Genomic DNA, 12,071 nt, shown 5'->3' with positions numbered 1-12,071 from the left:
GGTCAGACAATAAATTCTTGTTTGTCATTGAAACTGCTCTTTGGATTTTTTTTTTTCATTTTAAAGGTCGGCAGTATGCTTGGACATGTAGATTAGTTTGTTGTTGAAAATCTCACAGGGGTACATGACATGATAAGTGTCTCAGTGGTACAAACACTCATGGCAGATACAGAATATTTTGTCAATGTGAGATTTTCATTTGTGGGAATAGTTTTATGACAGAGCCATAAAGCTGTTTTAAAATATTGTCCATCTTATACTTTCTAAGTTGACACAGTTTGTATCAGATGTCTAAATGGGCTTTTACAGTAAAACATTCTGAGAAGGGAGGAATAGGTACTTGTCATACCTTTTCTCATATAAATATTGTATCAGCCCACTAATGCTTATGTAGAGTTAAATTTGAAATGCAGCTAATGAGAACAGTGTTGAAAAACCTCACCTAGAAGAAGAATTTCTCCCACTTACTGTTTGCCAGCTGTGTCTTTATTTCTGTGTAATACCCCACATGTGCATTACTGTAACGGGAGTGTAACAAGTTTCCAGAGGTCTTTGTTTCCTTTTCCAGAGAAGCGTTGCCCCACGCTGTCCATGCCAGCCAACGGGGGCTTCAAGTGTTTGGATGGTGCCTACTTTGGCTCGAGGTGTGAGTACTACTGCTCGCCGGGGTACCAGCTGAAGGGCGACCGCATCGTCACCTGCATGGACAGCAAGGCCTGGAGCGGCCGCCCCGCCGCCTGCGTTGGTAAGGGGGGTTTGCTCTGCATCCTGAGGCACCTGCCAGTGCCCGAGCCCTGCACACATGAATTCCAAAAGGCCTTTTTTGTCCAGTTCATGGGGAGAAAAAGTTACTGTCCCTCTTAAGGATGCAGAGAACAGTTTTACAAAGGTACGAGGATCTGTCACTCAGTACTTTCAGTCCCGAGCCAGTATGCAAGCACTACCTCTTTAACAGAGGTGAGTCTGGTGTAAATGGCCAGCACTTTACAATGCTTGTGGTAGCCTTTGGTGATTCCTGAGTGACTCCTTGGGAGCCTGTGATGACTGTGCTGCTCTTCCAGCACGTTCTCTGTGCTGGAGTCTGTCACACTCTTTCTGCTTAATGATTAAAAGCAGGTTTGAAAGTAAACCTGTTGTCCAAACTGTTTTTCTTCCTTGGGATCACGGTCTTCAAATATATCCAGAGAATGTGAATGGATTGTTGTTACCAGCATGTTTGCAGTGAGCTAATTTAAATTTCAGCCTGGTTCACTCTAGTTATGCCAGCAATTTTCATTATGTAGTCAATGGTCTCCTGGTAACCTCAGCTGGAAGAAGTATTTCTATATCCATAAATCAGAAGAGAGATGAACAAATATTGAGATTTAACTTTCCTGACTACTAATGAAATTTCAGCACATAGTGAAGTCTCAGCCTGTGAGTGCCCCTGTTTCTGGGAAGCCTCTGATAAAAGCTTCAGCAGCCACCCACAAAGGAAAGTATTTTTTGGCCATCTGAAATGGCTACCAGTAATTTAAAGCATGTGGGTGGTAGAGTGTTTGTGCTTTGTGTTCTGTGTGTATGATAATTTGGTTTTCCTCAGAATGCCTGTGTCTCAGTCTAGGTTGGCAAATGGCTTTGGAGCCTCTCCACTGTGGCCTGATGTTCATAAAATGTTTTTCAGGTTTCCTGTTACTTGGTGTTGTACAAATGTAGAGATGAACTGTTAGGTCTAGACTGTTAGTGGCATCTCTTTGTTTTTATATGCAAAAATAAGCTTTGTCCTTCTCAGTGGTGTGGGCAGAGGAAGAGAACAAACCTTTTAAGTTTGGAAATGATAAAATATAATCCTCTGTATTTCCTGGTACTTTCAGAAGCTCATCTGTTTGCAGAGATGGTGTGCTTGTTACAAAGGATGCTGTCTTGCAGCATAAAGTAAGCAAGTACTTTAAGCAGCAAAGAAAAGAGGCTAAGTTAGCACTAACACTTCTTTTTCATTCCAAAAATGCAGAGTAGTTGTTGCATAGGGTTTCAAGTCCCAATTGTTGCCTAGGATTGCAAGTCCCAAGTAACCCAGTAGATTAAACCCCAGTAGTACTAGGATTTAAGTTGTGGTAATACTGCATAGTTTGGAGAAAGTCCCTTCAAATCTTGTGTGCAGAGTTCCTATATGCAAATAGTGAGGTCTGCTGTTAGCAGACTGTTTAACAAGGTTATATTTTGACCTCTTGACAGGCAGGATAGAGATTTTTTGTGGCCAGACATTGTGGCCAGACACAATTCTAACAGTACAATGACGTTTGCAATTGGACACTTGTTCCTTAGTGTCATTCAGAAGTTACAGAACTGCAGCCTACACAGTGGCCAGGAGAGGACTGGCTGAAGGGCTCACTTTCAACTGAGGTGTGAAATTGAGGGGAGCAATGAAATACAAAGGCAAAAAAGGCTGCTTAATTTCTTAACTTTCATATACAATTAGTTGCTCTGTGCACAGTGGGGATGCTACTCGTGATCAGAGGCATAGGCTGGTAAACTTCATGTCAAGGAAGTGTCCTGGGGATTCCACAGCTTTTGGCATTGAGTATAGCTAAAATTACTTCATACCTGAACTTGAAGTGTTCTTGTAAACAAGGGGCTTTCCTTTTATACTGCATAGTTGCACTGTGTAGCATTTTTGCAATAAATTATGTGGGCGTCACAGTGCAGCAGTGAAGATCCAGGTAGGAAAGGCATAAGGCCTTTCAGTAGTCAAATATATATTCGTTAAAAGGAGGGGAAAAAGATACATTTTTTTAATTAGATATGTTCTAGCAGTGACTTACAGAAGTCCTTAGAGTTAGTGAGTATTCTGTCCTAACAAAGCAGACTGTCTCCTGTCCCCACCCTGTAAGAGGGAGGCTATCCCTTATGTTGCTGAAATAATTTTGATTAAAAGAAAAATCAGTGTACAGCTGGTTTTGGTTATCAGTTAGCTAAAAATGCCAATATTCACTTGAATAATATTTCCATTATATCTTTAATGCACTGTAGCATGTCTTGAAATAGATACTTTCCTCTAGAAGACTGAAAAATGTCACTGTTTTTTCTCCTGGGAAGATTGCCTTTCCCTGCTGATTGTGTAGCAGAGGTTGTGGTAAATGGCTGTCACCAAGCTAAGTCATCCTTTTGTCACATCCTGAGGCTGTATTGATAGGATGCTTGAAATTTAGTGCTGGCTACTGATGTAAGACATTATTATAAGAGTTACTAGGAAATAATCAAATGCAGTATTGATTCTCATTACAAAATGGTAATTGTGCCAGTCTTCTGTTGTTTCTCATTTTGGCATTACTGCAGGAAAAATAACCAGCATGTTATTTTATAGTTACAGAGTAACATGCAAAGTTACCATACAGAGACAGACTGATGTCCACTGTGCTTTAAAAATGTTCTTAATCACATTAACTACTGCACAGATGGACAAAGAAAAGAATGCAGGTGAACAGAACATCCAGGCTCCTTGGGTGTGATCTTGGACATCCCTCCTTGGCATTCAAAGCCATCCATTTGTCGACATTACTTCTTAACTGAACTGTGTACAGAAATGTACAGTAACTACTTTTGGTTGGGTTTTTTGGATTGCAAAGGGCTGCTCATTGCCAGCTCTCCTTATAAAAAGGTGAGAAGCAGAGGCTCCATGTGCCTTTTGCTGGGATGAATCCAGGGCTGAGGAGGCCGGCTGGAGGTGGTCCTGGCTTACCCTGACAGCAGGGAAGGAGCTGTGAAGAAAATGCACAGCTCCAGCAGATGCTCCAACGCCCTTTTGTGTGACACTGATTCCAACAGATACTGAGCCTCCAAGGATCCAGTGCCCGAGCGTGAAGGAGAAGGCAGCAGAGCCCAACAAGCTGACGGCCAGAGTGTTCTGGGACACGCCGGAGGGGCGCGACACCGCCGATGGCATCCTGACAGAGTAGGTGAAAATCTCTGCCTGTTTGTATTCTCTCCTTCTTACTCTTTTGTTAGCAACTCAGCAGGCCAGGGACCCTTTTCCCTTCATTCCTCCAAGGTGTTTTTTTGTAGCTGTTGCATATCACTGCTCTATGAAGAATTGCATGTTTAACTGGAAAAGCTGGCAATTTAGAGGTGAGTTGTTCAGGAGCTGGTTACCCAGTTGTGGTTATTTAGAGCTGGTGGAATAGACAACAGCAGCATTTTGACTGCTCCTGTGAGGTTTAGCAGAGCTGCCTTGTGGGTCTCATAATTAACAAGTTTTCTTACAACAAGTTACCTTTTGTACATTGGAGGTAACAGAAGAGATAAGTTTGACTGTCTTAAAAAAACCCAAAGTGTGTCACAAAATAATACCTGCAATCATCTTTAGGTTTCTTCTTAAGGTAGTGCTGGCTACTGATGTCCCAGGATTCTGCAGTTACCTTTTAAGTTACATTTCTTGTTTGCAGCCTTGATGAATTTAAACATTGGTTTTAGATACAACACTTGAAAATTTCCTTGCCACTTTCAATGGTTTCACAGTCCCATTTTCCAGAAGAGCAGGGTGTACTTCTGGTGGTACTGCTGTCTCTGATTTTCCCGTTTTTATCATGCAGGATTTAGGTCAGTCTGGATTATTGTAATGGTGGGAGCATGGAAAATCTGTTTCTTTCAGTAAGCAAGTTACATCACTACATTAGTGGACTGGATAAGCTTAAAAGCTCCAAGTTGTTAAGCTTGAAGATGTTTACATGTTCAATGTAAACATCTTCAAGCTTTTTTTGTTCAGTTTCATGTGAACACAAAAAACCTAATAAAAGACAATTATATTTCCCTCTATAATTTAATAATTTCATAAAGAATTCATTACATAATTAAAAACTTAATTGCCATTAAGGTCTGATGTAACAATTTGGTGGCAATTAACAACATCAAAAACTGCACCTGGTAAAGTAAAATCTTGAAAAATGTCAGAATGGAGAAATTCCTAGGTCTTTTTGACAAAGGAATATCTTATAGGCAAAAATTGGGGAATGTTCCATGTAGACTTTGTCATATGAGTAACTGTTGTCAGCTGAAAAGAGCCAAGCTGATTCAATGGATGCTTTTCCATAAATCACATCTATATTTTTATAAAATATTGCTAAATTGTGCTATTTTATAGAGTATGCAGTGCTTTTCTTAAAAAGTGCACAGTCCTTCAGTTTCAGGAGTACAAAAGCTTTTCCATTACATGGAAATCTCTTTGGTTACATGCTCTCTGCTTCAATACAGAGATTATGTTCTATATATCTGAATTCTCCCACCCTGTTTGCAAGACAGGGCCAAATTCCAGGTGAAAATGCTGTGGATCACCACACCCTTACGCTGTGACACTGAATCTCACTTTCTGTTCCATTTCTGTACATACTAACAGTCCCAAATGACAGTCACAGGAGCAGTTCAGAGCAGCCAGATGGGAATACATCCCCACTGTAAGAGGCTGGAAGTTTTCTTTTTTGATGTTGACTTTTTCTTTGGTAAGAAGGAAGCTTGAGTTCCTCTGGGCATGATGGGCTTGGCTACACTATGAATTGTTTTATAGGAAGGGAGCAGACCCTGCCCACTCTAACCCCCTTGTCTTAGCAGTATAGGTACCAAATTTAAATACTCTGGTTGCTGCTGCCCAGCTTTTTCCTTTGCTTACTCCCAAGTCTTCTGTCCTGCAGGCAGCCAGACAATCCTAGCATGCACAAACATCCCTGTTCAGGCTTTTACAGCATTGTGAGTAAATAAATACTGGTGAATTTATGAATATCTGTCCTGTTTTATCTCTTGGTTTAGTGTTATTTTGAAAGGCCTGCCACCAGGGTCACATTTTCCAGAAGGCGACCACAAAATCCAATATACTGTGTATGACAGAGCTGAAAACAAAGGCACTTGCAAATTTCTTGTTAAAGTCAGAGGTAAGGATGGTGTTTTACCCTGTAAACACAGACACTGATTTGCACCTGGCTTAGTAGGCAATTTGAGAATGTTCTCATTTCTGTATTTATCTGCATATGTCTGTGTTTATAAACTCCTGTGATGATGCTGAAGGGGAGAACAGAGTCTTACTGAAGACCCTGGAGGTCAGGTTTGCAGCATTCTTGCACATCCAGGAAGAGCCGCTTTGATCAGCCCTGCCTCCAGCTCCACACCCCTTCCCTTCTGCCAGCTTCTCTGTGACATGTAGCCTGTGAGCTGCTGAAACAAGGAGGCGAAAGCATTTTTTTCAGCTGAGGCTCACATCTCTCGAGCAGGGCTGCCCTTTCACAGGCCCAGATGTTAACCTCTGGAGCTGAATGTACAGAGGTGACCTGTAGTTTTCAGCTTCAGCCCTTTGTGCTCCCTGACCTTTTGTCACATGCACACACCTACACATCTATTTCATTTTACATAAGAGTGAGGGGTGAGGGAGTTCGGGTTGGTTGTTTGGAGTTTTTAAATGTATGACTAATAATACAGAAAGCAAACAGAAAAATGTCTTTGGTACTGGTATTCCACTGACCTGTGCTGCCTTAGTAACAAATGGTGATTCATGCTGTGTCTTTCATTTTGGTGGTTTTTTTTTTTAATTTCTCTTGCTCAAAGTCAGGCGCTGTGTGAAGTTAAATGCTCCAGATAATGGCTACATCAAGTGCTCAGGTGATGGAAATAACTATGGTGCTACCTGTGAGTTCTCCTGCATTGGGGGCTACGAGCTGCAAGGAAGCCCAGCTCGAGTCTGCCAGTACAATTTGGGGTGGTCAGGAGTGGAGCCAACCTGTGCACGTAAGTGAGTATTTCACCACTCTCCCAGGAGGAATCCAGCACAGTGGTTCTTGAGGCAGTGAGAATTTGGGAAGGGGGTGTGTGTGGTGGAATACAGCTGCAGTGTCCCAGAGGTAGGAAACTTAACATCACCTTTGTCTCCCCTGCCAGTTTGCGCTTATGGCTGAAGCCTTTGCTGCCTTTGACTGCTCTGTCCCAGAGTTTGTTTTAGCTCAAAGCTTTCTACAAGACCTCACATCCTGGAGTCATTTCATTGTGAAAGCTAGAGCAGCCTACAATAAAGTTGTTGGCTTGAATGAGGCCAGCATTTCACCCATGTCTTCTTTATTATTGTTTCTCATTCTTGTATTTCTGCTGTCTAACTCTGTCTCTAGAAATAGATCTGTTTTGAGTATGCTCCATAACTTTTGTTTTAATTTTATTCCAGCCATGAATATTAATGTGAATGTGAGGACTGCAGCTGCACTTCTGGATCAGTTTTATGAGAAGCGGAGGCTGCTAATTATTTCTACTCCTACTGCAGCTAACTTCTTCTACAGGATGCAGCTGGGGATGCTGCAGGTAAAACACATTTAAGGGGGATGTGCAACTATTTTTTTTCTTTAAAGAAGGACACAAGAGGACAAGTTCCACTTTTATATAAATCTACAAACTTCAGCTGTTATATTGTAGCCACTGGAAGATCTGACTCAAGCACTTGTGTTTCCAGATTAATCCTTTTCACAGGGGGGTGAGTTGAAATATCCCCCCAGTCTCTAACTCAGCTCCATTCTGGATTGTGCTGCCTCTGACCAGTTGCTGAATCCCAGGCAGTTCTGGCCTTTCCATCCTCCCCAAATTAATTTAACTTGTGCTTAATAATAATTCTCCATTTCAGCTGCTAAGGAAGTTTAAAAAAAGCCCAAACCCAACCCTCCAGCTCTTGAGCAGCTCATGCAGACCAGGCTTACAAAATTTGATACTACAATGCAAGGAAGTGTGAATAGCTTCAGAAATAAAAAGTGCACCAGCAAACAAAGGACCAGAGACACAGCACAGAAATCATCCTGAGTGCTGGAGATAACACTGGGGTATTTTGTTCCAAAAAACCCAAAACACCTGGTAGTTTTCCTTCTTATATGTTGTAAGTGTGATGCCCTTGTTGGCTTTTTTCTAGACTTAGGGATAGATCTCCAAAATGTGTATGTGTCCTCAGGGAAAGGGAGGAAAGGAACCAATCCTGTTTTCTTTCACATCTGCTTCCGTGTTGTTTTTTCTTCTCACAGGTTGTAAAAAACGCAGTATAAATAATCCTTGAGATATGAATGTGATGATGTTTTTAACTACTGGCTTAAATTATAGTAGTATTTAGGAAAGAAAACCAAAGCAGCTCCTTTTCTCTATTAGATAAACTTGGGAAGAAAATTCAATATATTGATCAAACTGAATTTAATGGCTATAGGACATTTTCCACTTCTTGACAGTGGGCAAATGAGTTGGCATGGAAGAAAACTTTCTGAAGTCAACTTCTGTTTCACATAATTTGCTTTGATTGTCGAATTAGATTATTGGTACAATGCTTAGTATCCTGTCATCTTTTCATATACCTACAGAGACAAGTTTATTCTTCTCCTAGGTGGTCCCTGTGTGTTGGTTTTCTTAAGAGTATCTGAGAATCTGTTACTTAACCTCTACTGGAGTCATGAAGCTCCAGTTCTTTGCCGTGAGAATTTGAGTGTTTGCAAAATATGCTCTCAAATCAGTTTAAAACATTTAACTAACCTAAGAAGAGAGGGCTCTGTGAACATTTGCTGCACACTCACAACATGACCCTGTTCTCTGAGGGATAACCAGCACCCCTCTTTCTCCTCTTAACCCTTGCAGCCGGCACAGTGTGGCCTGGACCTGCGACACGTCACCGTGGTGGAGTTGGTTGGTGTCTTCCCAGCACAGATAGGAAGAATAGGGGTGAAGCTGCTGCCCCCATCACTTGCTCTGCAGCTCAGGTAAAGGAAGCTCTCACTGCTGTTGTGTTTGCACCTCATCCTGCAAGTTGCATTGCTTTGGATCCCTGCATCTTACTCTCCAAATTCATGTATTCTATTCTAACGTACACAGCAAGATGCTGGAAAGTAGATACTGGTGAGCACACTTTAGGATTTATTTGCTCTCTGTGTAAAAGCTACACCAAATTAAAACACAATAACAAATTTATTTAACTATATATTTAATATGACCATGTTCACAGGCATATAAATCTGTATTTTGGGGTGCTGCCACTGAAAACACTTCTGTGTGTACAGTCTGTGTGTATTTGTATTGGATATATAAATGTATGCCCCTTGCTGCTTTGCAAGGACAGCCCCAAATGGCAGAGACAGCCCATCCTCTCCAGGGCTGGTGGTGGTTGTGGCCAGACATAAAGGGGAGGCAGGGAAAGGGGAAACTCTCTGAAGTCCCACATGTAGGAATGAGATGGGCAATATTTCAAAGAGGAAATCATCTCAGCCTCCCCAGCCCGACTGCAGCAGCAGCAGTTTTACTGAGGTGCCTAAACTGTTTTGACTTGGGTTTAGACTGGGAGAGGATTGGTTTTCACTTCAAAGGGAGACTTCAAGTGCCAGCATTTCCTAGGGACTGGAAGCGGAAAAAAAAAAGCCATAAGTGATGGCCTCATTGGCAGGAAAATAAAGAGTTGTTTAGAAAATAGTCAAGGAGCATTTTAGGCAACATAATCTATGCTATGCCAGAGGAAAGGCAGTAGTTTTTAATTTTGAGACAGTGACAAATTGCTGACACAGCAGCGAGGGGATTTTTAAAAATTATTTTAAAAAACCCTGTTCTTAATAAAAGAAAAAGGAGAGCACAAAAATCTTTATTTTGAGAAAATAAAGATTCTTTTACTAAAGTTGAAATGGTTTTCTTGTGGCTCTGTAGAAAATAATAAGCTCTCTTAACACCTCATTCCCTGATCCTCTGCAACCTTTAATGAAGCTACATTTCAGAAACTGGTATTGTATGACCTGCCCTGAACTCAGTGAAAGTTAGTTTTCCATTGATTTTTTCTTTGTTGTTGCTTAGTGTGTGAATTACAGCTTTCCAGTTCTGCAAGGTGCTCAAATCAATATGAAATGCACGCTTAAGAATAAAGGTGTTGTCCAGAATTGACATTTCAGTAAGCTAATGAGCACAGGTACCCCAGTTAAAACTTTGGATAGCACAGAAGTTTAGCATTTGGATTTTAGGAGCATTTTTTCTTAGGTGATATGGCACAAGATGAATGTAGTTTTCTATCATCATTGCTTAGCTTTAATCTTTATTTTAGTTTGAATTTAATAGCCAAGCTCCCTAATTGCAACAAGACTATGCCTAGAGCACTCACACTTGTTAGGAGGCTGAGGAAGGCCAATTCTGGTACTTCAGACCTTTCCAAAATCCCCCAGACTCTTGTTGATGGCAGCTTTCTCTCATTCTCTCATGGCTGCCTGAATTTATTTACCCCACACTAACAATGTTGACTGACTGCATATCTAAGGATCTTCTAGTAGATTACTGCTTCAAGCAAAAGATGAAAAGAGCACCACAGATAAAATTTTGTTACTTATGTAGCTTTTGCTACTTGAGGAGCTTAAATGACCATTTCTACCATTTTGGAAGAACTGCTCCATGATTAGCAATGACTTTTGTTCCTCTCAATTCAGTCACAGATGATTATTATTACTAGGTAGCAGTGAAATCAGATTCCAGTAATTTTGTCCTGCTTTTCCATACTGTGATTTTTATGCCAAGGAAAGCCAAGAAATGGAGGCCAAGAAAGGGAATAGTCTTTTAACTCCAGCTTCATCATAAGGATTTTCTTTAGGAATTGTTCATACTCCCTTTTTTGTCTAACCTTGTTTCACTCTTGTGACAGCAGTGGGTACTGGCCGAGAGCAGAGCTGGGTGCAGGCAGCTGCTCCTTATCTGGCTCCTTGTTAATGCTGAAACCAGAGGGACTCTGTGTAGGTCCTGTGAGCATCTCCACCCTCCTGTGCTCAGACTCCAGAGACTGGTGCTGCCCTGTAACAAAACCAGTACAAAACCAGTTCCTTACTTTGCAGGCTGCTGCTGAGGATCCCCCATTACAGCTTCAACATCGTGGTGATGGACAAGCACGGCATGGACAAGGAGCGCTACCCTTTCCCAGCAACACCAGCTGAGCTCTTTGCCCTCATTGACAAATTCCCCTTGAGAAAAGATGAGATGAAACTGCAAGCAGAGATTGGTCAGTCGTGTCCCTAATTCAGCATTTCAGGGCCTGCAGTTGTCGGTGAATTTCTTTTTTAATCCACATAAATTCTCCCCTTGGTGCTACGCAAAGCATGGCTTTTGAAATCACTGATGGGATTTTTTGTGAGTATTGGTAAATCTCTCCAGCCATGTGGGTGCTGTGCATAGAAGGGTGCACGATGCTCTTTGGTACTTGCAGTCATCTTTAGATCATAGAATGGCCTGGGTTGGGAGTAACTTTAAATATCATGGAGTTCCAACCCTGAAAAGGGCCATCTTGCACTAGATCAGGTTGCTCTTAGCCACATCCAGCCTGGCCTTGAACACAGCCAGGGATGGGGTATCCACAGCTTCTCTGGGCAGCCTGTGCCAGGGCCTCCCCACCTGCACAGTGAAGAATTTTTCCCAAATATCTAATCTCAAACTGTTCTCTTACAAGTTGAAGCAATTCCCCCTTGTCTGTCACTGCAGACTGTTGTAAAAAATCCCTCTCCATCTTTCCTGTAGGCTCTGTTCAGGGTCTGGAAGGCCACAATTAGGTCACCCCTAAGCCTTCTCTTTTCCAGGCTGAACAATCCCCATTCTCTCAGCCTTTCCTCTGTCCCTGGCCTTCTCTGGATTTGGTCTGACAGGTTGGTGTCCTTCCTCCTGCTGGGGACCCCACAGCTGGATGAGTTTGGATGTAGGATTTACTACCTATTGGAATTTCTTGTACAGAGAGTGAAGAACTGAGGCACGTTTCTGGGAGTTTATTTTGGATTTTTCATTCAGTGTAAAATTGGGGTTTCTTTCTTACTGTTCATAATTCTTTTTATTAATAAAATATTGTTTTGCAAACAGATTGTTGTCTAAAATTCCTCTTGGGGGTTGAAGGTGGTTGATTGATAAAAAAGTTGGTTCAAAATACATTCTGCACACCATTATAAAAGATGTTAGCCTCACATTGAAAGTGTACAAGGAACCTGCTGGTACCTTTTAGTTCCACTAAAAAAGTGTCAATCACAGACAAAAAGCATAAGCCAGAGGCAACACCAGCATCGATTTTCAGCGGCAGGAAGGAGAAAAATTGGTGATGCAGG

General features: G+C 41.7%; 1 protein-coding gene across 2 annotated transcripts in view; it reads left to right on the top strand.

Moving 5' to 3' along the window:
- SRPX (sushi repeat containing protein X-linked) overlaps window positions 1–11,825 on the top strand; it is a 38,789-nt gene extending 26,964 nt beyond the window's left edge. For both annotated transcript variants that reach the window (XM_063393013.1, XM_063393011.1), the window contains 7 exons: window positions 569–745; window positions 3,805–3,931; window positions 5,776–5,897; window positions 6,565–6,744; window positions 7,172–7,305; window positions 8,608–8,729; window positions 10,824–11,825. In XM_063393013.1, coding sequence (XP_063249083.1) covers window positions 569–745; window positions 3,805–3,931; window positions 5,776–5,897; window positions 6,565–6,744; window positions 7,172–7,305; window positions 8,608–8,729; window positions 10,824–11,004 — 1,043 coding nt within the window. In that variant the 3' untranslated portion in view covers window positions 11,005–11,825. The remainder of the gene's footprint in view (window positions 1–568; window positions 746–3,804; window positions 3,932–5,775; window positions 5,898–6,564; window positions 6,745–7,171; window positions 7,306–8,607; window positions 8,730–10,823) is intronic.
- Window positions 11,826–12,071: the final 246 nt, after the last annotated feature.

This window comes from Prinia subflava, chromosome 3 (genome assembly GCF_021018805.1).
Source record: "Prinia subflava isolate CZ2003 ecotype Zambia chromosome 3, Cam_Psub_1.2, whole genome shotgun sequence".
In the NCBI taxonomy this organism is placed as follows: domain Eukaryota; kingdom Metazoa; phylum Chordata; class Aves; order Passeriformes; family Cisticolidae; genus Prinia; species Prinia subflava.
This window is presented reverse-complemented; position numbering and strand designations above follow the sequence as displayed.